Source organism: Pavona decussata, unplaced genomic scaffold, assembly GCF_977016875.1.
Source record: "Pavona decussata unplaced genomic scaffold, jaPavDecu1.1 SCAFFOLD_134, whole genome shotgun sequence".
NCBI lineage: Eukaryota > Metazoa > Cnidaria > Anthozoa > Scleractinia > Agariciidae > Pavona > Pavona decussata.
Genome location: NW_028145547.1, coordinates 1 through 27,500, shown reverse-complemented (window position 1 = coordinate 27,500; position 27,500 = coordinate 1). Strand labels below are relative to the sequence as shown.

Below are 27,500 nucleotides of genomic sequence, written 5' to 3'. Positions count from 1 at the left end.
TACTTGACTACTATACTGAAACCGTTGACAAACGAATCCCGACACAAACTGCAGTCTACCGAGACCTTTATTGACGCCATCAAGACGGCACAAATACCTGACGACTACAAACTTGTGTCTTTTGATGTGAAATCACTGTTCACCAGTATTCCACTTCAACTGGCTCTAGACTGTACTGCTACCGCCATCGAGAACTCCACGACAAAACTGCCACTACCTACAGATGACTTAATGGACTTACTTAACCTCTGCTTAACGTCCACGTACTTCCAGTACAACGGAAAGCACTACAAACAGTTACACGGAACAGCTATGGGCTCACCAGTTTCTGTTGTTGTAGCAGAAATTGTCATGCAGAACATCGAGGAACAAGCCCTAGCAACCTACAAACGGACACTACCGCTCTGGTTACGGTACGTAGACGACACCTTTACAGCAGTACACAAAGACGAAATCGACGATTTTCACGAACACCTTAACAGACAGAACGCTGACATACAATTTACTAAGGAGATCGAAGAAAATGGTAAAATACCTTTTCTAGACTGCTTAGTTACCCGTAACAACAACGACAACAAACTAAGTACTACAGTTTACAGGAAACCAACACATACTGACAGACTACTGGACCAGTCATCCTACAACCCTACTTCTCACAAAGCAACGACTATACAGACCTTAACAAGGCGAGCACAACTGGTTTGTGGCTCACCTGACAGACTCGCAGACGAAAACAACTACTTAGACAACGTTTTCAACAAGAACAACTACAACAAGGACTTTGTTAGACGTAACACTTACAAGAACACTGAACCTAACGTCACAAACAACGACGCGACTCCCGTAAGTACTGTAACTATACCTTACGTAAGGGGCACTTCTGAGACTATCGCACGGATTCTACAACCCTACAATATCCGTGTAGCTCACAAACCCATAACCACTTTACGACAACTACTGACGAAAGTAAAGGACAAAGACGAACCTAACCGCAGACAGGGAGCAGTTTACAAGATCAAATGCTGCGACTGCCAGGCCACTTATATTGGTGAGACCGGCAGAAATTTAAACGTACGACTGACTGAACACAAACGAGCAACTAGAAATGGTGATATCAACAATCACATTGCTGAGCACCATTTACAAACGAACCACAGAATCGACTGGGACTCTGCCAAGTGCATTACCTACTGTACAAATTACTATCAACGACTCACTCTGGAAAGCTGGTTTACTAACTTAGAACAAACGCCACTCAACCGTTGCCTACAACTACCTGCACCATACAAACGACTTATTGACAACAACAACGAAACAAACAAACAATAGACATTTTACTAACAATAGACCCACGGACCTTTTGACTAACAAAAGACGGATCGAAACGCACCAATCACTTTTTACAGTCTTCACAGCCAATAACATCACGGCTTACTGACAAACGACCAATAACATCTGGACTTCGTTGACCAATCAGGTTAACAACCAGAGACGTATATACCACCTACTGACGTTCCACAATTCACTTGACTCTGAAGATGACTTCCGCTCAGGTTGTCGAAACGTCAGTCAAAGTCACCACAAACAGTCCTTCTCAGGACTACACTCACCCGGATGATCATAATTTACGTACTTATTACAATACAATGCTTACGATAAAAACGGAGACTAACACTAACACATTATCATTACAATATTTACAATCTTTACATTGCATTACTGGCCTGTTTCAATTATTATAATTACAGCTCGCTTCCAATACAGTATATATTGCAGTACATTCCCTACATTATTCATTATTACAATGCTAAAAAAAAACCAACAGACATGATAATAATACACATTAAAACTTTTAAATTAATTCATTTCAAAATTCTTAAATTCCGGAGCGATTTGAATCCCTGATTGTTGAAATGCTCTTGATCAGAAAAAAGGACCAAAACTTAACACTCAAAGTGACTCTATTCATGCCAAACTCTTTGTATAAACACTTGGATGCTCTTCTTTCGGGACAGCTACTATTAGAGTTATCTTCATAGAGTTATAGCGTGGAGTTAGAGTTCCAAAATCTTGAATTCAAGATTTCGGGACGGCCAAAATCCTGAATCCAAGGTGTTGCTGCCAAAATCTTGAATTCGGGATTTTGGACTGTAAAAATCTTGAATTCAGGATTTTGGCCTTACAAAATCCTGAATTCAGCAGTTCAGCCTTCCAAATTTCCTTTGAATTTTGATCGAGGTGCTTAAATCCAGTGAAGGGTAAAGCGGGAATAGGCGTTTACTCGTTTTAAAATATTTTAATTTAATTAATGCTTTTATTGAAAAAAATACATATAACTACAATACATTGCTAAATGATAGAACACTTGATGCCTACTTAAAATATTTTCCTTACATTTTTAACGCCATTGTTTTGTTTTAATTCATTAATTGATTAATTACTAATTGATTAACAGTATGTATTTCATAGGAAGTAAATGGTGATTAAATTTATATTACTTATCAGGAAGAACAGTATCGCTATTTAACAAACTAAAATGTGAGTGAACCGAATTAGATCAGCAGGGATTTGCTAAAGCAAAGGCATAGAAAAAACCAGGAAAGATTTATTGCTCGACGTTTCGGGGTCATCGTGACTCCATTATCAAGAACCAAATTAGAGTACAGAAAAAAAGACGAGATAGAAGGCAGGTGGGAGGTGAACTTGAATGTTCGATTTTCCATTGTCCTTGAAGTTTAATTACAAATCAAATTGGCAACATTCCGGGCGTACGGCGACAAATTGACATACATAAAGTTATTTTTTGGTAAGATGGACGAGAAGGTGCAGTGGTCATTGCTGGCGCGGAGAGAGGAACGAAAGGAACTAATAATTTTTCAATAGAAATTCCTCATGCATAGGGTTATCTTGGTTTTACTCTTTTGAATGAACTACGATATAATTTCTCTGTAAAATTTAATATTAACTGAGCAATCCAAAAAGGTATGTTTCAGCGAATCAGTGCACCGGCATTGGTAGCGCAGATCTACATTTTTAATTTGAAATCTTTTATTAAATAAGTTCCTTGTTGGTAACTAATATTCTGTGGAACAGTCTTCGATTGTTATCTCCTTATTGCTCCAAATCATAAATTTTCTTTTATACAGATCTTGGTAGTTACAACTTAATTCAAGAAAATATTTCAGCATTTCACAGTAAAACAGTAGTATCTGGTTTTCTGATGTTATTTAAGGAGGAAGGCTAGTCCTCTAGTTTACGCATTTAATGCAAGTTAGTGGGGACGAAAAAAGACAGTGGACAGAGCTAACAGGTGTTGAGCGAGGACAGGTAATACCGTACAAAGGATTCCTCTAAAAAAGATTTTACAACGAATTAGTCCACTAAAAGTACAGCTTGTTGACCTTGTTCTATAATTTTTCACTGGTGAACGCTTGTTAGGTAGCCAAAGATTTCACTTGTAGAGATAACTACTCATTCCTTCGAATTCTTATCGAGGTGTTTTTTCTCTTTTTATTGCAATAGCAAAATAAGGATAGTAAATTCAGTAAAGAACTGAAAACAAGGAATGGAGAAGGGCAAGAGATTTCCCCATGACTTGACCCATTTCAGATCTTGCTGAACGATTAAAAACTCTTTCCACGTGCGCGATTTTTTCCCCTCCATTTTGCTAGGGTATTTCTTGAACAAGAATAAATTAGTTTTTTGGTTACCATGCTCCCATCGATAGCTTAGCTCCACTGCTAACTATACACACAACCCACAATTCCTTGACTTACTCTGACGAAGGGTTAAAGCTCGAAGCATCAGCACTCGACTCTTTAAGATGGTCAAATTATTTATCAACTCTGTTATAAAATCAAACATTTATTTGTTCGCAGACATTTCTTGTTCCGTGAGCGAAATGTTTCTGATCAGTAAACTTTGAAGTTTGAGGAACAGCTTATGAGCAAGGAAATTTTCCGTTATTGTTTAAAAGGTCAAAAAAGCATTAACATGTGCGCTGAAAACGCGCAGGACATTGGATGGAAACGCGGGAATTATTTAGTTTTCTTATAGCTTTTTGGTGCTTTGTCGCACAAACTGAAGATGTGGTTGTCTTTTCAACAACAAAACGCTGTTTCATCTAACAATGGCTTAGTGCTGAGAGCTGCGAGGAACGGATAATGTCAAGCTTGAAAAGTACTCATTCATTTATATAGTTTTTAAAGTCAAACATTAGTCAATTTGTTTGTTTTCTCACAAACATTTTTAGTTATAACATAGCGCGCGTGCTTCCCTACCTAATTCCTATTGGCGTCATCATGGTACATTTCCCAACTTTCAGAGCGGAAAAACGTTCTGCGCATTAATTTCTCTGCGCATATCCGTTCGCGGGCGTAAGTGAACTGAAAACGCTGCTGTTCGATTTTGTTGTCGTTGTTGAGCAGTGGCTTTGTGGTAAATCTACGCTGTGGCCAATTTCATCGAAAATACTATAAAATTGGACCGGGCATGTTACCAGCACCGTGTAAGGACAAGAACGAAAACTGGACTTGCGGTACAGGTTCCGATACATGACTATAAACACAGCAGAGGGACACTTTTGGTAACTATGTTACCCGAGCTTCATCTCTATTTAATTCTCTATGTTCCTCATTATGAGACAATTCATATTTGGTCTCAGCACAACTGAAATTGAAATAAAATTCTATTTAAAAAATTGCAGCTGGTCAACCTCTGCTCACTGGATGCATTTTTTTTTTTCGTTTCTAAAACAAAATTGCGCGACGAGCGAATGATGGCAAGAGTGCGACCACGGAAGGCTTTGTAAACTTTGCGAAACAAATTAAAAATCCCCGCTGAGCACAGTGACAAAAGGGATTATTTGGGAAGTTTTTCTGCCTTCAGTTGACCTGGGCAGATCAATATTGTTACATATCAGGCCCCAGTTGTTCAAAGAGCGGATAACTTTATCTACTGGATAGGTCGCTACCCGGCAGATAAAATGTGTGCAAGATTTTCCTAATAGCCCTATAATTTGTGGATAGGGTAAAAGCACATATCAAATTTAAGTATGGGATTGTGTGGAAAACTTGCCTAAAGCGCTAGGTGGAGTATATTTGCTCCGCTGGATAGTGACTTATCCAGTGGATAAAGTTATCCGCTCTTCGAACAACTGGGGCCAGTTGTGTAACTGACCTGAGCTGAACCTACTAGATAGACGGTACACACACCGTGTCAAAAACAAACTTTTTTATTGTGCTTATCATGATCAACTTTTAGCTAATTACACTGGACCGCAAGTACGAAAGCTAATCGAGGCGGGCAGTGAAAGACAAAATGAAATCAGTATACAATATATTGAAGAGACATGAACTAAACTAAAGGAAATAAAGAAGTAAAATATATTAAGAGATCGAAAGTAACGCATCGCATGAAATTGCTCCCTCGACACCGATAATTAGATCCTTGCGAAAAAAAAATTAAAAATCCACTTTGCAAACAATGATATACTTTGGCAAACTCAGTAATTAACGATTAACTATTTTCCTGCACACGGTTGAACTCTCGACCTTAAATATTCAGAGGTTTGCTTATATAGTCGCTTTTTGTAAAAAGGTCCATGACAATAACAGACCCGTAGAGGCGATTTGTTTACATACCGCGCCGGAACATCGAGCGTTTTAAAATCCTTTTTAAAGTTTAAGAAGCCATAAGAAAATTGAACCACAGTAAGGTTACATCTGCAGCTATCTTCTTGTGTGGGATAATTATCGCTACTTACCGGGATAAATTGTCCGGTAAATTGTCAAAAATTAGAAAATTAAAATTGCCGCCATTTTTGAAACTTTTGGTGCCCTGCGCTCACGCAGAGTGCGCGTGCTTTTTGTGTTTTTCCGCTCTGAACGCACACGGCCGTGCGTCCATCCGATGACGTGTGCAAGTCAGATGGGGAAAGTATGCGCGCGCTATGTTATAAAAAACCTTTTACCGGAAGACAACACCAAAAAAATGTATATTTATAAGAGCTTGTCGAAGGTTTATGAAACGTTAAGATTAAACCGATTTGAGAAACCACTTTCACCTTTTTTTTTTGTACAGAGGATTTTGTAATTTGTCAGGAACAAACCTGTTTTCCAGGAATCATTTACTTTATTTTCAATATGTTATAAAGGAATTGGTTCATGCTTTTAGCTGTGCGTATACCGAGTTATGGATGCACTTGGGAAGTTTGAAGAACACTCAAGAAGCTAGAGTTGCTCGAGGAGTCACTTTCACGCTCCTCTCGTCCTCTCCAAACAGCTGTTTTACTGTTCTAAAAGCCAATAAGAATCGAATTTTAATTTGAACACTGATCCGCGCTGACAATGAATGAATGAAGGCATTCTTTGAAACGACTAATGGGTTCAGTTTTCAAATAATCGATCCAGTCTTTGGGGGTACGCTTTTCCTGTACCAGTTTTAATTAAGAGATGTTGCCTCAGGTGACGCATTTTGGCCAATCTCGCCAATCGTAAGAAAGTGAAAATATTTGCTGGCCATAATGTTTCAAAGGTATAGCACGACATTTTTGATAAAATCATATGTCAGTCTATATCAAATTACACAGGTACATACCCGGCATAAGTAATTTGTTATTTTCGAACTTTCAAAGAGGCCTTCCCGAGGTAAACAATTTCATGGATTTTGACTGTGCATCTCAATAAACACAGTTCATCAGAGCCAGGTGTATGTTAATTTCTGGCATTAGTGACAATGTGCTAATATGGGGAATGAATAATAAATCGCTTTGGGCTTAAATTGTTTTGGATATAGGTAGCGAACACCACTGGTTCGACAATAATGAAGAACGATTCTCGTATAGACAGGCAAAAAGGAAACAATGGATATTGATCCGTTCAAGTCAATTGTAAACTGTGTTTCTCGTTAATAATTTAAAAGTTGAAAACTTCAATACTATATGCGACACACCTTGACGAAGTGAAGTGGTTTCGTTCCTCTTCTAACAGCAAACAGCAAAGATGTATCTAGTTTACTGGTTAATGTTTTCTGTTGCGGCTGTTTACGCCGTCATTCGCATTGTTGATCCAGACTTGGAAGCCATCAACTTTGCCAAAGCTAGAGAAATACATTTATGTATGTTATGATGTTTTTGTGCTATTGGGTTGAGATTTTCAGTGGAATGAAAAGCGCCCGTAGTCAGTTTATCTCTTTTAAAAGTTTTTTCAGTTGTTGGTTTATATGCTGTTGAGCTGGCAATGATGTATGATGTCTTTAATGCATTTCTTTATTGTATTTTAGTTGCTTACTGTGTATATATAGTTACATGCATTGCTCACCGTACAATCTAAGAGTAGCAGAGTTCGCCATCCCCAGACTCAAGTGCAGGAAATATTGCAAACATTCGATAACCTATCTGGGACCTAAGTTGTGGAACAGGCTAGCCGGCGAAATTAGGACCCTACCATCACTGAGTAGTTTTAAATATCGTATTGGTAGATGACAATTGCTCGAACTACATTCTTTGTAACTCACAAAAGAATGATCTAAGGTTTTAAGTTTTTATTGGTTAGGTTTCAAGGCTTTTATTGGTTAATACAGTAATTGATGATGAGTAGGTTTTGATCATTTATTAATCGATAGGTAGTATAGGCTTCTAAATTGTATTATTAAGTGTCCCCAATTAGTAGAGGGGTATTTCCCCTCCGCTAGCTATTTTTGACACGGTAATAAAATCTTTGATTGATTGATTATCACAGACTATCTATGATATATTAGGCGGTTTATTCCAAGGAGGCCCTTTTCATGTCTTAAGCTGACCTCAGATTTACTGGGTTGTTTTGTGCAATGCAATCGAATTTGAATTTGATTGGATAAATAAATAAAAGAGAAAGCCGTGATATCCGGAATTTTTAAAAAACTACATCTTAATTGGATACTATAATTCCAAAGTTTTGATTGAATCAGAACGGCCATACGATATCAATAAATAAATCTTCTTCAGTACGTTCTTGTTGGTTTTCGGAACAATGAAATCAGTAAGACCAAGCAATACTTCTTGGTCAGTTTATAATAAAAAGGCTATTGAACTATATACCGGCTCTGTTTTTTTTATAAGAACGTCTAATTTTGGAGCTGAAGCTGAATGTTCTTGTATTTTTTTTTGGCGATTTGAGGCTGAAAACGTTCTTAAGATGTTCTTAAATTACATGGTATACACTAAACGTATTTCAGTAAACTCAATGCGGACGTGACCAGGAAACATATCAAAGTGATTATGGCAAACCGAGTTGTACGTCACCATTGTTAATGTTACACAAAACATGACCTTAAGTATTTTGGTTAATTTACATTGTTGCCTTGATTTTATATACAGATTAGCAAAATAAAAACGTTCTTAATCGACTATCAGCCTGAGGAATGTTCTTAACTTAAAATGTTGGTTAATCTCAGCCTCGACGTTCTTATAAAAAAGGTTCTTATAAAAAAAAACAGAGTGTACCAGAGGAAGTCAATCGATTGCAATCGATATCGGAAATCAATTTGTTACAATCGATATCAAACGCCGATTACTATTGATTGATATCGGTAATCGATAACAATCGAACTCACTGAAAAAAATTATTGATTATTGTTATGAATTGGCAAAAAACGACAAATGATTACCATCCTGCAATAACTTGCAGCTTTGTTGTTTTGAACATATATAAACCTCTTTCTGAACTGAAATCACAAAACGCTCAATTTGTTGTTTTTTGCTAAAGGGAATGCTTCATAGCGATACTACATCGAAAAAAACAGGGTTTCCTACGGCTTCAAATGGCATAAACAGCGCTGATGCAAGTAAAGATAAGATCCACAATGTTCCTCTAAAGTTTTTTTTTGTTCCTAGTAGTTTGTTGATAGTTGTAAAACTCTCGCAATCATGACTTCTTGTGCAAGAAAGTCACATAACTTGACACTGAGTTTGCTACACATGTGAATTGTAAATCCCGGCCTATAAGTGTCTAAAGTGATTTCCGTCAGAGCTATGGTGGTACCTTTAAGGGTATTGAAGCAAAAAATGAGAAGAATTAGAAGTTAATGCCAGTCAACTGATTTGGTACCTCTTAGGGGTAAAAAATTGTTCAGACCACGCCTACAAAACAGAAATCTGGTACCTTTAGGGGTTCTTTTTAAAATTTCTGACGATCGCCCCCGTCACTTTTAAATGGTTCCCCCCCCGGGGGGAACGATCCCCCATCAGAGACTACCAATGCAAAACCCTTCTCTCACTTTCAAACTGTCAAACTGAATTTGTCACAACATTGAGCACTCATTGTCTGCATCAGCTTGCTATTTGGCAATTATCTTGCTATGCAGATTGAGTGACCAAAATATAAAATAAGATCAGAGACAAATAATCATTGGCAGAATAATTGTCAACGATTTTCAGTACAAAATGTAAAAACACGAACATCGCCTCTGATAACAGTTGATAGTAATAGATACCAATCGATGAATCAATCATTATCCATTTTTATAGGTACTCGTTACTAATTCAATTTCAATCAATTTCAATCCATATCAATCAAAGAGTGGACACCTTTTTGCTACTAGATAACAAGAGCTACAAAAGGACTACTGTGTTTATTCTAACACCTGGTTTTTGGCCCCAGTTTAAATAATTGTTCAAGAGAATTAAGACTCATCAAATATGGTGCCATGACAGATACAAAGTTGAAATTTATAAAAAAGGTTGTTTAACAATTACTTGATTCTAGTGGCAAATCCAGCTGGAAAATTAAAACAAAATTTCACTTCTAGGGCCTTGTAGCCCCCCTCCCCTCCCCCACCACATATGCCACTCCCCATGACATCCACCCCGATGTTCCTTTGGTGCTTTTATGACAGTGATTTCTAGCAGCCGCATTCAATCAGTTTTATTAGTTTGAATGCCTGAATATCTGCATCCACACTTAGAATCTCTACTGATCAATTTGTTACTTTACAGCAATTTTTATCAACTCAAGTATGGGGTGATGGGAGTGTGTGTGTGCAAGGGGGTGGGGGGGGGGGGGTTATTTTATCCTGGAAGTACAATCATCAACTATTATTATCACCTCCTTCTTCCCAAGTGAGTGCCAAGGATTAAGCAGAAAAGTGGAGTTACACATGACACTCTCAAACAGGAAACCTGCTTAGTTTTTGAACACCCCACGAAGACGGTGATCTTGTTATTATAGCCAGCCCTTTTTTGTGGGCATGTCACATGCTCAGGGTCTTGTTAGCTTCTAAACTGAAAACATTCTATTGTACAAATACAATGAGATAACAAGAAAAATTTCACTGTCGCTTATCATGACAGACGTTCTCTTTTGCTGTATAAGATACAACCATTGAATTTCTTCTGGTGTTACAATTTAAGCATTGTGAAACAACTTCATAGCTTTGTTTCGGGTATGACAAAAAAGGTAAGCAAAAAAAAATTTTTCCAAATTTTTAGTCTGAGGATTTTGCATTACATACTTATCGATTTTTGATGTTTGTATCAAGGCTGATTATTGATAAGTAGCTGAGTGTTTTTGTTGCCCCTGAAAGCTTCCCTTATGCCCCTCTTACACCATGCTGCGTATTACTTGCAACATGGACATTAAGATAAGTAAACATGATTTTTAATTTGCACATGTAGATACTCATAATTTGTATCACTTGTGAAGAGAACTTTCTGTCAGAAGCTGAACCTGCTTTCATAAGAATGACTTTGAGGTTGGCAAATTTTCACTGATCACTCCCTCTCCGAAACAAACTCACTGCAAAAGAGCATTCCTTATGTCAGGCAAGCTAAGCGTACTTGACATAAGGTAATGGCTCTTTTTTTCTCTAAAATGACCCAATTCAACTCAACGTAAGCCAATTAAAATGTCCAGTCATTGTAACTACTGTACTGTGCAATGCTCCTCCGAAATCAGACTGTTGCATGATAGTTCATACAAAGCTGAAGTTGATCTTGAGAAAGGGCCCCACTGAATATCACTTTCGTGATGTGGGCTCCCTGTATAAAGGTTGTTATTATTATATTATTATAAAAGTGAAGGTCATAAACTTTAAGTTTGGATTGGCTAGGCACAAGCATTTGGTTGCACTACATAATGTATACAATGGCAGTTAGTTGTGAGAATTAACAGACACCAGTCTTGCTCTTCTTTCAACTTCCATCTGTTTCACGCGATTCCACATCTCTGGCGTCAGAGTGCTTTGCCCATAGCTCAGAGACATCAGACGTGACATCAGCAGTAGGAGATGAAAATCCTCTGCGGTCATGTTGTTATGATCTTGCTGCCTACTCTTCACAAAATCATTCTGAAGAACTTCTTGCATCTCGGATGACAAGGAGTACTCAGCCAGTCGTGCCACACCCAGAAAGGCTCGCATTCGCTCCATGGTATCTGAAGAGATACTGCCAAGAACTCTCCCCGCTGGCTGGGGTGCATTGCACTGCCTGAGGACCACATGGCAATCTGATGGAAGCAGAGACTTCCCTTCTGACAGAATCAACACCAGAAGATTGGTGGTAAACTCTGCTTTGTAATAATTGAAGTCATACTCCAGTTTCTGCCATGAGATGACATTCCCCAGAGCTGTTACATTCCTTACACCATTTCCATCAAGTTGCCCAGCTTCTAAAGCCGTCTCATCCACAATCAAGTTTGAACTTTCTGATAACTGCAGGATGCTGCTTTTCAGTCGGTTTGCTGTATAGTCCTTCTTTGGAATAAAGCTCAAAGTGTTCATGTTGTTCAGTGTCATGGACAAGAAGTGACACTTGGGTACAAGTTGCTCAACTAGTTTGTGCACCTCTTGAGGAAATGACTGCGATAGTGGACACCCACTGACATTTAGTGCAAACTTCCCAACTGGCATAATTCCTGTCCAGTTGTACACTGATGAAACCAAGTGAAGGAGGACGTACTCTGCAGCCAGCACATCACCATATGCAACCTGTGTCAGTAAGGACAGCAATTCCCCTCTCACCTCAGCAAACTGCCCCATGAGGTGTGTGGTCAACTCCCCTTTGATGTTATAAGGGACACATGGGTTGGAGTGTGTCAAATGACGAAAAGTCAAGCAATGGAGTCGCGGGACAAGTGATGGCGGAGGATGGTGGACAGCTTGCTCTTCTGGGGTGATTAGGTCATCCGGAGTGGGGACCATTGTGTCAGGTGCATCTTCCATGTTCTGGTCAGCAAACATTGCAAGCCCAGGGTCGACAGAGAGGACGCCAATGAACTCAACCATGTCGTTTACCTTAAATTTGCTCTCTTGATCATAAAAATGAACCAAGCAGGCTGGACCACACTCATTAGGAAGTGGGAAATTAAGATCAGCTCCTAATGGGGAAACATTACCATCACCTGCTGTTTCATCAGCTCTGGACCTTTTAGCTTCTTCCTTGCAGGGTTCATTAGAAGCTTCCATGCCTATATGGTAAAATTACAACAAAACATGTCAAATAACATGTGTCAATAAAACAGATACTGATTGTTGTTTGACTACAAATTAATTCAGTTAATCACTGACTGTTGTGATCAATCAATCAATCAATCAGATTACTGGTGCTGTTTTGCATTAATTTGCATAAATTGACGATGTCAAAGATAACAACTTTCTGATCCACTGGTGTGTTATAAAATCTTCAATAAGCCCAGATGATTCAACTCAATTAGGTCCTGAACTCATAAGGGCAACAGCATCAACCTTTTCATTTTTGAAAGGGTGTGCTGGTGGTAACATTCATTTAAGAAATAACAATGAATGTTTCTTGATTTGCCAACATTTCTCAGTAGCCCCCATAACAACCTATCTGCATTATTTTTTCTAAATCTCTCACGACATGACTTCTGGTGAGTTGAATTGCCTCCATACTTAGATGATTCAACTCATTTCGGGTGTATTGGACAACCCTCCAGCATCATCAACATCATCATTATCATTATTCTTATTATTACTATTCTTCATCTTCTTCTCCTACTTATCAATACTAATAATAACAATATTTATTATTATTCCGCATAGCCCCATATATTAATTATACATGCATTGCAGTAATACTAACCCTCTTACACAAAGAACGAGCATGAATAGAGTTTGAGTCGCAAAATGTATACACAATTAATGCATGGGGCTGTGCGGAAATCTTGTCGAGAAATGAGCTATTAAACACACTTACCGTAATAATCAGATGATCCCTGATCCATTTCATCATCAAGTCCTCTCTTAACACCTGTATTTTTCCCCAGCGTCATTCCGCGAGACTGTAAACCCGATGGAACGTTCTCTCCCTTGAACTTTTTCTTCGCCCATTCCGTTTCACCAGGTATCGGTACACAGTAGAAAGTTTGCCTCTCTTTCGTCACGTTTCTCGATGACTCCAAAATCAACTCGCAGTTTTCAGGGCAGCTGACAATATCTTGATACATTCCAAACCGCAGATTTGACGACTTGTCCGACTTATCGACGGTTTCATAAACAGCGAGGTAGAATTCAGGGTCAAACATGTCTTGAATCATGCAGCGAAATTTGACCAAACTCTTGGATTTCAGCAAATGACCCGGAACATCATTCAGCGAAGGAATGTGCTGCAGCGCTTCGTTGTTTTGCAATCGGCCTGAAAAGAATTCGCGAACTCGTCCATGGTCCGGTTTGCCAGCCTCGTGGAAGATTCCCTCAGCTACACTTAGCGGATTTGTCAGCCAGTCTTCAATGCAAGGCATGGTTGCAGCGAGTTCAATCAGTACAGAACAAATTTTCTTCTGCAAAATATGCAATAAACCCTCGTGGTCAGTTTTCCCGGGAAAATTAGAATCATGTGCTCATGGCATAGCTGATATACTGCTGACATTTTGTCTGCAGGCGCACAAAGAAAGCGTCCGCCATATTTTTTCCGCCATTTTGAGTTCTTCAAAAAAAAAAAAAAATTCAAAAATTAGGGTTCATTAGGGGTTGTAAAATGTTGGCTGATACTATGCTCATTCTGTTTATTTCAGTAGCTACTGCTCTTCTTTCTGAAGGTAAGAAATTGTCTTGATGAAAGTTAAATTGTAAATTTTGTTGCTGCATTCTGTGGTCCTAAGCTTTAACATGAGTTTAAGCTTATGAGCCTTAAAATTGGCGATATATTCCGGCAATTGAAGTTGAGCTTACGTAAAACATCCCTGGTAAATTTTTATGAGAAAACGCTGTTAAATTTTGTCAAAATATTTATTTTCATAAGTTTTATGTTCGTAGTAAATTAAAGACATGTGCTTTCCTTAGCTTGTGTAATCCGTGAGCACGATTGTATACATGTAGAATATGTTACAGTGATTTCTGTCGTAACTGCGACGTATTTGTAGATTTAAAACAAGAAAAATGTTCGCAGGCGATGGAATATAGATAGCCTTTAATACACTGTCACTGGAGAATTTACCTCAAGTCTTCATTTCTTATTTCAAAGGAGTAACCTACCTACTGGTCTACAGAACAGACAAATACAAAAAGTTAACTGCAGAGGTTGAAAAGGACAGTAAAAAGTGTAAGTTTTCTTTCAGTTCTTTGGCCTGGTTCATGGTGCTATACCTTGTATGCGTGTCCCCAATCTAGGGTTCTTTAATGTCGCCATCCCAACCAAAATTTTCCCTCAATCTTGTATTCTAGACAGTTTTTATCAGCTGATCGTTTTGAATCGTATTGTATTGTAATCCTGATCCCCATCGTAATTTTTTTAGGCCCTTACCTCAAGGAGCCAAAAGGCCCATTGGGGTGCCTCAAATTCCCCTCAGCAAACTAAAGCACTAATCTTTGGTCACTGAAAAAAGTTAATTTCCTTATCTTTTTCTGCCAAAGTGATAACTTTGTTCATTTCTGAGTTTTCAGCATGTCATTGAATTATTTCTTTTTATAGATTGTTCTCCCCCCTTTTTAACTCATGAACTGCGCTCGCATAATGAACAAGTTATCATTAAAGTGTTAGGTTCTTGGAGGTTTTTAAGTTGGCTCATAGCAGTTTCCAGTTTCCTTTCCTTAAGTTATTATCTTTAATTTGAGTGATCATTACTGCCACTGTTTGTCAGTGAACATCACAATTATTGTTATGGTACACTACAGATCAAACAAATTCCTAAACATTGGAAAATAATAAATGAATATACATAATGTCTAGGTAGAGTGGTGTTTTGTCATTCCAAACATAATTATTATGTAATAATATTATTATTAATACACCACTCTACCCAGACATTATGTCTGAAGGAAAGCACAGTTTTGCTTCATGAAGAGCTTCATCAGTTTATGTAGTTTTGAATCTCTTTTCTTAATCCATTTATCAGCTGTTTTTTGTGCCAAATAATATAACCAAAGACACTAGAATGGTAAAACTGCAGTTTAACATTTGAACTAGAAGTAACTTGATCCTAATATCCCTGGATGAGTATTTTTGTTGACCATGTATATTGGTGGAAATTATTCACTTTTCATCCATCCTTACAACTTCTGTTGCACTAAAATTTACCTGTCGGCAAGTCACAGGCATACACTGACATGTTGCTGTAGAGGATAAAATATTGAGGGATACAAAATGCATTTTATAATGCAGCTTAATAATGGATATGAATACCAGTTGAGATTTGCCCACCATAAGTTCAGCTCTTCCAACTGTATGCTCAACAATAACTATGGGACAAGAATCTTGTTGCCTTGATAGTACTTGACCATACTTTATACTGTACTTGATCAACCTGATTGTGTCAATAAAAGATAATAAGATACTGCAACCACTGTGGGATGGAGCCTCCTCTTATACAGTCTGTACTAAATTCAGCTATACCAGTCCCAGCTTCATTTAATAATCTTGAATTGTGTTACATGTAGCCCCATTTTAAAGAACAAAGGAAAAAGACCTGACCACAGGTTAAACTTGCAATCTCCTCCCTCATCCTTAATTCCTCATGATCATTTAAACCTGTACTGTTCTTCATCACAGATTGTATTACATAATAGATATAATATGCAGTTTTATTATTTTGTCTTTAGTGGAGAAAAGGAAAGAAACCATATCAGATATTCCTAGGCAAGGTGGACAAAAGAAGAAAATGGGTGAGCAGGTTATAACAAAATTGTCATACATGTAGATTAGCGTCACACCTTTGCAGTAATGACTGTGAATATTAAGACTTAGTGCAAGAAGGGCATAAGCAAATTTTGGCCTTGAAATCTGAATTGCTCCAATCAGCTCTATTGTGGTAGTACACACTGCATTTCATGTTAATTATATAAAAAACCTGGTTCTGTATGTACTTTTAGAACAAAGGCTTACAATATATGAAGAAGAGTTAGCCCATTACTTTTTCCTCAAAACCATTTACACTTTGTATTCTTGTGCATTTTCAAAAGGAATTGACAATGCATCCACTCCATTTTTTGTATGAATTGCTCAGTATAAAGGAAATTAAGTTATGTTAAAGCTACATGTAATTAGACTTTGGACATACATACGCACTGGCCTTTATTTAGGTCTACCTGTAAGTAAATGTATAGTTCTAACTGTTTCTTGCATGAAAACCAGTGTGTATTCCAAAATAGAGCTGCTTAATGAGCCATTCAGATTTTATACCTTTTACCTGTTTTCAGTTCTAGATAACTGCTTTGCTTTGTGTGATGTTCAATAGATTTGCCTTTTACTTTTCTTTTATTAGAAAGAGTAGAAGAGAAGCTGAAGAATCATAATAGAGATCTTTCTATGGTAAGCTACATTGTACAATGGGTCAGTTATTTAAACATAGTCTAACTTAGGCCAACCAGTGGGCCTCCAAATCTGTTTAAAAGTGTTTTATTTTAAGTAGATAAATATTTTTCTTGTCTTGGATGCAAGCCTTCTTGCTACCGTCAGCAGTAGCCAATATTTAGATATGATTGGTGGCAAAATTGAAAATGGCTTGGAACGTGGTTTCATTTAAAACACTGTCGAAACTGTCTTCTAACAACTGACCCAATGTTTCTTTAAATCCATGTACTGATGTATTTTAGTACTGTCCTTTACATGTATGTAGCCTCACTTAAACAGTGCCAGCAGGCTCTCTCCAAACCAACTGATTAGTAAAATAGTTCTAATCTCTCTTCTGCCCCCCTCCCCCCCTTTTAATTAATCCATGTTTATCTTGGTTTTTTCCAGCAGCGATCTTTTGGCTGTGATTTACATGTAATATAAAAATGTGTGACCAAACGTTCATCTCTCATACAGGTTAAAATGAAGTCTATATTTGCTATTGGCTTTACCTTCACAGCTCTTATTGGCATGTTTAATTCCATGTAAGTGAATTCTTATTAACAGTTTATAATGATCAATCATTCTTTCCTAGTTACAGTCAAACCCATTTCATGGACGCCCACTTAATATAGAAACCTCATTATTGTGGGCAGTTTTCTTCATACCCAATACAATCTGCCTCCTTCTAATACAAACACTTTTTGAGGTCCCAACTGTATCAATAATAACACAGCTTTTTAATACACTTCTTACATGTACATGTAGTTGTTCAAAAATGTAGCCCATTTGTTGACCTCTTGTCACTTCTAAAAACTTGCCAGGTTGCTGGGGAGTAACGATTTACCCTTGTAGTTGCATGCCTTAATTCATAACAACTGAGCATTTTAAAACGGGGTTCTTTTTATTGAAGTTGTTTTTGAGGATACTTTTAAATCTCTTGATACTTGTGTAATCTTTCTCAAACACAAGGAAGGGTGTTTCATTTAATTTGCAAACAGTGAGAAGTGGGTTGAGAAACCAGGCCCAGTATTCAATGTGTTTGGAAATTAGATGAAACAAGCCTTTACGTCTTACAAAACTTGTGATGCTGAGACAGCTCTCCTTTAAAAGAGTCAAGTCAGTCAAGTTAGTCATTATCTATTACATGCATTTTTCCAGTTTTGATGGGAGAGTAGTGGCAAAGTTACCATTTGTTCCTCACTCGTGGATCCAAGGCTTGTCTCATCGTAACTTGATGGGCACAGACTTCACTGACTGCTCTTTTATCTTTCTGTACATTCTGTGCACCATGTCTGTCAGACAGGTTTGTATTAAATCTCTCTTGATCTCAGTTTGCTTTTATCAGTTTGGCTGCAGGTTTTAGGTGCTGTTGGGTGAAGCATTATTAGAATGTAGCAGTACCTGGCTTGGTCATTTTTTTTTTTTTGGGGGGGGAATTGTATTGAATGAATCAACATGTCCATGGCAAAGTTAGGATGTGGCTCAGTTATCGAAACATTTTTATTACAATCTGGTACCCAGATTCCTCGGGTTCTATGGCCAGTGGTTGGTTGCCTGGATTGTCTCTGGGGTACTGGATTTTTCTTTTTTTCTTTTGCCACAAAGATTGTGCCGTAAAAATACAAATGAAGGGCAGAGCCATTGACAGGACAGCCAATGGAAAAATTTAAATTTCTCAATTTCCCAGAGTCTCTCCAGGTGAATCGCTTACAAAAGAGCTTGAGTCTCATATCCAACTTTTAAAAACACTTCACAAAGAGTGTCTTAGGGAAAATTGGTTTTACACTTAATTGATAGACAATACCTGTTAATACAATGTTGTTTACAGAAGGCTGTTAATATTTTTAGCCTTGGTAAAATAACATTTTGTGGAAACTAAAATACAAGATGCATGTACAAGTACTTGCCAAATTTAGCAAACTTGATGTGCTTTTTTTTCCACAGAATATTCAGAAAATGCTTGGGTTTGCACCATCTCGTGCAGCAAGTAAGGTTGGTGGCCTTCTTGCTCCACCTCAAGGAAGTAAATGAACATGACATAAAAGATGTCTCCAATCTCTAGCTGCAGCCTTGTCATGTTGTTTTTGAGAAAAAGCTTCTGCTTCTGTGTCATTTGATTTTAATATTTTGAATGAACAGCATTTGCATGTATCTGAATCATTTGCCTGTTTTTTCTTCCTTGCAATCCAAAATGATGAGCAATAGTCATACAGACCCAGCACATTAGTTCATAAGTGAAGATTTGATGGAAGATGGCAAGCTGTTACTGGTAGCACAATCCTCATGCAAACAGTACTAGACCACTATCATCGTTTTCTTGTTAACTCAGGTTCCAGTTAAACATAAAATTAATGTGGTCAAAAACTTACAAATATGGACTTCAAAGTTCTGAGGTGCTTGACAATGTATGAAATGTGGTGGTGGAGTTTATGCCTTAATCTGTAGTCTCGGTCATTGCCTGTGAACAGGCTCCCCGTTGGGGTATAGGACGAGATAAATCAAGCTTGCTCTCACACCGCTCCGCTCCACTCTCCATTTTCTTGACCCTATACCCCACTTTGGGAGCCAGTTCACAGGCTATCTCCACCACCAAAAGAGCAGTTTAATAAAGAGCTGTCCATGTTATGGAGGTGTCTGTGGAAGAAGTGTGGCTGTTTAGTATAAAGCTGTGTCGATGCAGTGCTATGCAGGGAAGCATAACACCAGAAGTTGTAAAAATTGTGTTGTGGAGATCTAACAGATCAGACGAAAATGAACGAAATACAAGCAGACTGCTGCTGTGTTGAATTGTAGTAAGACATCTCACTCTCCTTAGAGTACTTAGGGCTTAAAGCAAGCGGGTGTATGAGCATTTTGGACTGTAAATCCAATTTGCTTGAAAGCAGCTTTATTGTGGTATACATGTACTGGATGCCATGAAAGAAACAGTTCTGAATTAATATTTTAGTTTTTGTTCAGCATATAGAGAGTTCTGGTGTTTATTTTATTTAGCCTCCTCCGACTATTAACCTATTTCAATTGTTTTCTTTCTAAAAACAGCACATTTTATTGTAGTCTTAGTGAAGATCTATGTGTGAACACCAACAGGCCGTCATTTTTACCGAAATTTGATCTTTTATGTGTGTGACAAAAGCCTTCCTTTGGAGACCCCCCTTTTTTGCCCTACTAATACCTTTTGCACAGACAATGCATTCTGATTGGTTAGTCTTCACTGAAGACAATTAGAACAATAGAGGACAAAAATATCCCTTCTAGGGGAGATGAGAGTTCATTCTAAGTTCAATGAATAAATTAATCAAACGACAGACACAACCTAAACCTTGACACAGGCTGCCACAGGCATCCCACGTAATTATGCTGGTATAATGCATAAATGTGTCAAATCTTACAGTCAACCCAGGTCACGCGTGAACAGTATTTCCAAGAATGAAATGAACATTCAAATTTCTTTTTGTAATGTCCGATGTGTGAATGGAATGTTGGACACTTCTCTGGAAATCGTTCCGAAAAAGATGCTTTAACTGAAAAAAAGATTCAAAATACTTAGGAAACAATTGTTATTCTTGAAATATTCAATTTTGCAATGTAAAGAAACATTCATAGCTTTATACCGTCAATAAGATGGGAAATTTAGACGGGAACTCTGAAATCTCGTTGGCGATTTTCAAAACTGACATGTAAATTTCAAAACTCCGTTCAAATTTCAAAAATATCGTTCACGCGTGACCTTTGCAAAAGGCTTTGGCTTCATTGAGCCCTTGTTACATTTAGTGAAGTGTTGAAATTAAAGTTGTACAGAAACTGGGCAGAAGCCGACAATTCTAGCACCATCCCATGAACCTTCGCAGCCTGCGAGATTACAGGTGGACACTTGACAGCAGGCCAAGTGACATCTTTTTTGTGAGTGGGTAACAACCGCTGGTCACCGCAGGCTGGGCTCAATCAACAAAAGGCGCGTAGGACGCTACCTTCTGCATCCTGCACCTACATATACGACATAAAGCTTTTCGTTTTTTCGCGATTATGGTTCGAACTGCGCCAACCAAATCGCTAAAGGATAAAAGGAAGCCCTCTGATCCACGGAAACGCAGTGCACCTTCATCTGAAGTTATATACAGCAGTCCTAAGAAATCAAGTGCAAGTACTCATAGTGCCCGCGGCTCGGAAAGAAGTAAGGTTTACATGATCATTACACGTTCATTTCTCGTTTGGGAAAGATTTCCGCACTGCTCCACCGTTAATTATACATGCATAAATGTCATACTAATCCTCTTACACAAAGAACGAACATGAACAGAATTTGAGTCGCCAAAAAATATATAAGCTTTACTTAATTATGAATTAATGCATGGGGCTGTGCGGAAATCTTGCCCTCGTTTGTGTATTAAACACATGTTTAAGCGTAGGTCTTTTGATCGAATGGTGTTTTTGTGGCTGGTGTAGTGAGATCGACTGAAGTTGTGCAACAGGTAGCCTGTGTGGCAGACGAATCGAGCCTTCTGCAACACTTGGCGTTGTGCTATGCAACAGGGAACTCGTTTGTCTGATTTGCAGAGGATAATCAACAAATTTTATGTCATTCAGCGACCGAGAAAATTATGTTGATCACAAGCTTAAAGCTTAAGCTTCATTAATTAAAGCTTGCATGGTTTTCAAAAGTTGTTAATTTGATTATGTATGTGAGCATAAGCATGCTAGAGAAGCCGTGTAAATACTAGTAAGGAGAATTCATGTTGTCATCAAATTGAAATTGTTTGATGGCATGTACAGGATTCCAGTAAACATGCCAAATAAGATGCAGTTACACTAGCCATTTCAGGAACCGAAATTAACTTTTTTAAGCAGGCGGCAAGTGGCGACTGAAATTTTTTTTTCAGTCGCCATATGGAAAAATGTGATCGCCAAAAATCGGAAAAAAAATGCGTCAATAAAATTTTTCCTTCGCAGCGAAACACAAACCAAAATTTTGGGTTGCCAGATGGAAAATTCTCCAATTTTTCTTTTAAGAATTAGAACGAAGAGAACGCGTTTGCGTTTGGGGCCACAATGGCGATTTATACACCTACCACTGAAAAACCACGACGAATGAATCGAATGCCAGCTATATACGCAGTTTCATACGACTGCTATAAATGTTGTAAGTCAACTTTATACCTTCTTTTGTCTCTACCTTTTGGAGAAGAAATGTACCCGATTGAAAAACTGCTGGTTGGTTCTTTGCTCTATGTTCAAAACCGTAAACGATCTTTCCTTTCGCGTTTTGTCAAGACGATCGACGGATCGCAATGTTGTTCGCACCGGGCCACAACTGTGCAGCATTTCTCGTTCAAAAAACATGGAGGCGAAGCTTCGCACTGCACGAGCTGTGAAGCGTTGTGATAGATTTATAATAACAGGAAAATCAGTTTTATACTTCAAAGGCAGTGGAAAGGTAAAAAGTAAGTGACCAATTGGCGGGCGGCTTTGAATTTTATTTTTATCGATTTGGCTGAAAATCAAAGTTATTGTTTGTATAATGATTGTCGCATGAAATAGTTAATTGCCCGCTGGCGACTAGTTGTGAAATTCTGGTCGCCAGTGCAAAATGTTTAGTGGCATTGGCGACCAGGAAAGCGCAATTTCGGACCCTGCATTTCACCCTTGGGTAAATTAAATGGCTTTTGCCCACGGAAAAGCAACTTTTTGAGTGTAACCTATTTTCCCTGAGTGAAATTACCTCCGGGAAATTTCCATGGACTTGTCAAAAAGAGAAAAAGAATTGCCCATGACAGTTGCAGAGGTAAATTCTATGGGTTGATAAGAACCCAAAATGGCTCAACCAATCACAACAAAGTGAAGAACCAAACACTAGAATTCACGTGTTGTTTGCGTCAATGACCTCAACCACATTTGGAACTTTACTCTTCAGGGAAAATCCTTCTATTTTTAGACCCCCGTTTCGGTTCTGATACAATGACGTCATAAAACTGGCGCTAGTGTTTACCGCCCAAATTTAATTATGGCTGCCGATCTACTAAATGCTAAAGTAAGTTATGCCAGAAGGCGGCTTGACATCTGCAAGCTCTTTACGTTGTCTACCGGACAAAACGGCCGGCAGAAACTATTTAAACGAGCAGGAAAGCATTGCCGTAACCAATATCTACAGAGTTGTTCTGGGTACTAGAGTGAATCCGAAGTGAATCCGAATATGTGTGGACGGGCGAATTCGATTTGAATACGGTGTGATCGCAAAACGTGTGGACGTGGATATTTTTGTATCTGGAAAGAAAAAGTTGCGGATTCAAAAATATCTGGATACGTGTGGACGGGGTCTTAATGACAGCTTTTCTCGTAAAAGGGAACTTTATGAACTTGTTTTGAAAGCTGCAGTTCTTGTATAAATTCATGGCAGCATTTAATCACTGTAGTTTTTGCTAGATCCATCATTAACCCACAGGATCAGTAGCATTCACCGGCTGAACGCCATAAACTAACAGCTACTCGATGGGAATAGTCTCTCGCATCCTGGTGTTTTGGCGTTCCGGGTTTGGGCCTACAAGCTGGTAGTGCCTTGAGATACGTGAAAGTTTTTCCTCCCACCAGTGGCCTAGAACCCTATCGTTCAGAAGTCGCTGAAATCAACTTTTGTGGTTGTGGAAATACCCAAAGTCGTATATAACTCAGCATGTTCTTACAATAAATTTTACATGAAAAACTGTAAGCTCAGCAAAATTACCAAAAACATTTCTTGATTCATGTCGTGATGTTTACATTTATCATTGTTTCCCACCAAATCAGTAAAGGTTTTCCATTCCCCTTGGGCAATTCATCAGCATGTGACCTCAAGCATGAAATCTATCAAAACCTAGAGTGAACCTCACCCAAGCTATTTTTCCAAGGGGAGCTTTGGAGAAGAGGTCTAGTGTAACTGTACTTATTGCTAGCTTCACTTCATGAATATATTGCCGTGAAACTGTGTGTGCAATTAAAGGGGTTGCAAATTGTAAATTTGAGATCTGTGATATTGCAAAACTATAATTATATTCAACAAGTCCAAAACTTTTTTTATGGTCAGTGACGTACAACCCTGATAGAGAAGGGCACTTACAATGTAGCTACCTTGTGCTAATGCTTGTAGACCATATTCATATCCTCAATATTGAACTAGATTGTATACAAGGCTGAAATGGGAGAATCTCTTCACATGCAAATACATGCAGTTTTTAATATATTCTCCCAAAAGAGCCTCCATTGCAAGCTACAAGCAATTGCAAAAAGAGTTGAGATACTCTCTGTTATTGGGTACTTTTGACACTCACCATGGTGTTACCTGTAGTTGTCCCCCCTCCTCACCCCTCTTATCAATTTTGTTTAAATTCACAATGACATTCAAACAAGCAAGCCTCAACATTGTAAGTGGGGTTTGAAGGGTATAAGGTCGTCATTGGCCTTTTAGAATGCGTTATTTGCAAGATATAGGAAAAATGCTGAGAGTGTATCAACCTTTTTGCAACTGCCTGTAGATCTAGTTCAATACCAAGAATACATATACTGTATGATCTGTTGGGTATACATTGAATTTTTCAGACTGTGGTTCCACATAGGAATCTTACCTTTAGAGGTTCCATCTTGATTATAGATTTCTTTTTGCAAACAATTTGTTCCTATGCTGAATTTGATCACTAACGTGTAATACCAAATAATTATTTGAAATGAAATATTGGCCACCAAACTTCAACTCATGCTGAGAATTTCCACACATTTAATTTGATCAAGCCCTTACTGTCCCAGTACAACTGTCCCTTTTTACTGTAGGCTGCATTGTACATTAATGTCATGTCACACACCTTTTAATTTACTAGAAAAGAGAAGATTTCGCCCAGGAACAAGAGCACTAATGGAAATCAGACACTATCAAAAGACAACTCATCTTTTACTGCGAAAGGCTCCTTTCATGAGAGTGGTAAGCAAAAAGAGCTGCAACAAAAATAAAATAGACTTGTAGTTGTTTACTCTCAAACACTCAAGGCCAAAAAATATTGTTATTTACCTAGACTTTCACTCAACAAAACAAGCACTGTGATTGGTTGATTCTTGGTCACATGCCCCTGATAAAATACGGATGTATTCTGACCGGGATACAGTGGAACCTCGATTTAACGAAGTCGCAGGGGACCGGCCAAATTTGTTCGTTAAATCGAGGGTTCGTTATATCGAAAACCTCGATATAACGAACTTGAGGGAAACGAACAAAATGTCGTTTCATCGAAGTCATAGTTAATGATTTATTTTCAACACAGGTGACTTCTGTCACGCAATTCAATGCGATTTTCGTCACCCAGAAGTGCTGCGTTTTGAGATGCAATTCATTAAGCATGGTGGCTTTCAGTAGTAATTTTGAGCAGACGCGCAACTTTTGTTTACAAAAAAACGACACTTTCAGAGTGTTGATCTGTTCAGCGTTTATCTTCTGTTGCGTGTTGACATTGTAATTCGTTATATCGAGGTAGATTTTACGTTTGGGCTTCCGGATTATGTTCGTTATATCGAAGAATTCGTTATATCGAGGTTCGTTATATCGAGGTTCTATTCCATACATTTTACTGTAACTTTGGCCGGGACATAGGATATCGTTCGTTATATCAAGGACTTCGTTAAATAGAGGTTCGTTAAATCGAGATTCCACTCCGCAGTTGTTGCCCCCTCAGTTGTTTGTTTGTTTGTTTGTTTTGCTGTGACTGTTGAAGGGAAAGTCTAACTATATAACAAAGCACTTAATGTATCGTCCCTCGGGAAACTAGTTAGTTTTGTTTTCCCTTGAGACAAAGTCTTGGGAAATGTCAGGACTCTCGGGAAAACAAAACTAACTGTTTCCCTCGGGACCGTACATTAAGTGTATATTGTTTATCTAAGATATTGACAGATATCTGAAAGTGTTGTGTTGTTGTGGGAAGTTCTTACAAGGGGTTTGCTTCTTTTGATGAACTGGAAAACAAGTTTTAATCAACAAATTGAAAACATGACCCAACCCATTTTTGTCGCACCGATGCCCTCCTGATGAAAATATTAAGTTAATGAAATCCATTATCAAGGAACAAAAGACTGCCATTGTCCAGGTTTTTCCGGGTTAAATGAAGAGGTGTTTCTTTTAAATAATAGGTGAGAGAAATAGCTGACAAGTTTTACCACCATGAAGAGTTAAGGTGGCAGATCACAGCGTTATTAGCTCTTCAAGAGGTGAGAAAAACTTGCTTTTAATTTAAATTGAACGGACTGGGTGAGGATTCTGAAAATGTTTTGTTTTGCTATGATTTGATGGTAACTTGATAAGACTGGGCATTTTGTTATGAACAGATGCCAAACTAGATGTTGTGTTGGTGGGGCGGGGGCTTGACAAAAGCTTGGGCAGGAAGGTAGTAACTGTAAAGTTCAACCCTGTAAGGATAAAATCTCTATTTTCCTAGCCTGTTAAAGACAGAAAGTTTTGTCTTTGTGACCTTGTTTAAGGACAGTGGCTACTAATAAAGAAGTATTTTTGTGTAGTTTATGACTATACGGGAAAAGCAGATCTTAGCAAGGGCTATTGGAATCCAAAAAGAAAATTGGGGGTACCCATGCATGTTTTACAGATAATTAAGTAACAATAATTATAAAATGATGTAAAATACAAAGCAATATATATATTGAAGGTTAATTATGTCTGAAGAATGCATGGTTACCCCTAATTTTCTTTTCAAATTCCAATAACCCTTGCTGAGAGATCTGCTATTCCTGCATAGTTATAAGCCGCGCAAAAAATATAACAGGCACCGCCGTTAAGAAACCCGACTTTCCTGGGCCACCCCGAGATGCACAGTAGCAAAAGGAGGCATCGTTCTAAAGGAAGTCAGAGAAAAGAGTTACAGTTGTAATTTTTTCATTGTCAGTATTTTTCGTCAAATTTAATATAATAGTCACTGTTCTCAACCTCAGTTTTGACAGCAAAGTTATTTATACTTGTTATGCCTTAGCCCTTCAGTTGTAAATTAATGTTTCTTTATCTTCAGCTGTTTGTATGTGATTACTTGGACAATGACATTTGTTTTCCTCTCTTTTCTTTTGTTGTTTTTTTGTTTTGTTTTTCCAGGCAGCAGAAGCATTTCTTGTTCGACTGTTTGAGGATTCGTACCATTCATTCAACTTTTGCATTTTCCTTTTATTCTGTCCAATTTTGTGTCACTGAATCTATTTAAATTTTGAGATTATGTCCAGTATTATGTGATAGCACAGTGCATGTTTGTTATGTCAGATGTCACAAAGTGTCTCTCATCCCTTCTCCTCAGCTAAACATCAGTAATTCTGCTAAGGATTAAGTCCCATGAAAGTGAAAATTGTCAAAGTACAGGCATTTCTGGACATGGGTGTACATGTTACAAATCATCTTTGATTGAAAATTCTGCATGACACTGAATTTTATTGTTAAGACTAAAGCACATTGTAGATTCAGACCAAGATGACCCACAAAGCTGGAGCTCAACTTGATTCCGCAGTATGGAGTAACTACAGCTGTATACCATTTGTTACTCCCTAATCACCCATGGTGGGCTGAAATGGGATGCTGTTCCACTCTGTAGTTTTATATATATATATATTTGTTCCACTGTGTAGTTATATATCCCAGTCATTTTGTTAGAATTGTCTATTGCTTTTGATTTAAGAGCTGTTAGGTATGATTGAAACAATGAAAAGTGGCAAAGGTTCCAAGAGAACTCCTCCTCCC

The 27,500-nt window shown here is 38.1% G+C and overlaps 4 protein-coding genes across 4 annotated transcripts in view; 3 read left to right on the top strand and 1 right to left on the bottom strand.

The window, feature by feature from the left end:
- LOC146467556 (uncharacterized) overlaps nucleotides 1–1,666 on the top strand; it is a 6,499-nt gene extending 4,833 nt beyond the window's left edge. Inside the window, exon 2 of the mRNA XM_085125632.1 lies at nucleotides 1–1,666. This exon is cut by the window's left edge and continues 530 nt beyond it. Within this exon, the coding sequence (XP_084981758.1) occupies nucleotides 1–1,329 (1,329 nt within the window). The 3' untranslated portion in view covers nucleotides 1,330–1,666.
- Nucleotides 1,667–9,887: 8,221 nt separating this feature from the next.
- On the bottom strand, nucleotides 9,888–13,804 carry LOC146467555 (mini-chromosome maintenance complex-binding protein-like). The gene is made up of 2 exons (XM_085125295.1): nucleotides 13,190–13,804; nucleotides 9,888–12,440 (listed from the first exon to the last, which is right to left on the bottom strand). Exons 1-2 carry the CDS (start codon nucleotides 13,731–13,733, stop codon nucleotides 11,128–11,130), a joined length of 1,857 nt encoding a protein of 618 aa, XP_084981421.1. The 5' UTR covers nucleotides 13,734–13,804; the 3' UTR covers nucleotides 9,888–11,127.
- Nucleotides 13,805–13,877: 73 nt separating this feature from the next.
- LOC146467554 (calcium load-activated calcium channel-like) lies at nucleotides 13,878–19,407 on the top strand. Its single transcript, XM_085125347.1, has 7 exons — nucleotides 13,878–14,030; nucleotides 14,456–14,533; nucleotides 16,030–16,092; nucleotides 16,692–16,738; nucleotides 17,237–17,304; nucleotides 17,921–18,065; nucleotides 18,707–19,407. The coding sequence occupies exons 1-7, from the start codon at nucleotides 13,970–13,972 to the stop codon at nucleotides 18,791–18,793; spliced, it is 549 nt and encodes a 182-aa protein (XP_084981473.1). The 5' UTR covers nucleotides 13,878–13,969; the 3' UTR covers nucleotides 18,794–19,407.
- A 1,265-nt stretch (nucleotides 19,408–20,672) lies between these two features.
- LOC146467553 (histone H3-2-like) lies at nucleotides 20,673–27,494 on the top strand. Its single transcript, XM_085125349.1, has 4 exons — nucleotides 20,673–20,933; nucleotides 24,604–24,704; nucleotides 25,901–25,978; nucleotides 26,868–27,494. The coding sequence occupies exons 1-4, from the start codon at nucleotides 20,786–20,788 to the stop codon at nucleotides 26,961–26,963; spliced, it is 423 nt and encodes a 140-aa protein (XP_084981475.1). The 5' UTR covers nucleotides 20,673–20,785; the 3' UTR covers nucleotides 26,964–27,494.
- Nucleotides 27,495–27,500: the final 6 nt, after the last annotated feature.

Excerpts from the sequence above, each read along its gene's own strand:
- LOC146467555 (XM_085125295.1), bottom strand. The coding sequence starts at position 13,733 with ATGCCTTGCATTGAAGACTGGCTGACAAATCCGCTAAGTGTAGCTGAG. Across the intron at positions 12,441-13,189 it reads GGGATCATCTGATTATTACG|GCATGGAAGCTTCTAATGAA; the intron begins GTAAGTGTGTTT and ends TTTACCATATAG.
- LOC146467554 (XM_085125347.1), top strand. The coding sequence starts at position 13,970 with ATGTTGGCTGATACTATGCTCATTCTGTTTATTTCAGTAGCTACTGCT. Across the intron at positions 14,031-14,455 it reads TACTGCTCTTCTTTCTGAAG|GAGTAACCTACCTACTGGTC; the intron begins GTAAGAAATTGT and ends CTTATTTCAAAG. Across the intron at positions 16,093-16,691 it reads TGGACAAAAGAAGAAAATGG|AAAGAGTAGAAGAGAAGCTG; the intron begins GTGAGCAGGTTA and ends TTCTTTTATTAG.
- LOC146467553 (XM_085125349.1), top strand. The coding sequence starts at position 20,786 with ATGGTTCGAACTGCGCCAACCAAATCGCTAAAGGATAAAAGGAAGCCC. Across the intron at positions 20,934-24,603 it reads TGCCCGCGGCTCGGAAAGAA|AAAAGAGAAGATTTCGCCCA; the intron begins GTAAGGTTTACA and ends TTAATTTACTAG. Across the intron at positions 24,705-25,900 it reads AGGCTCCTTTCATGAGAGTG|GTGAGAGAAATAGCTGACAA; the intron begins GTAAGCAAAAAG and ends TTTAAATAATAG.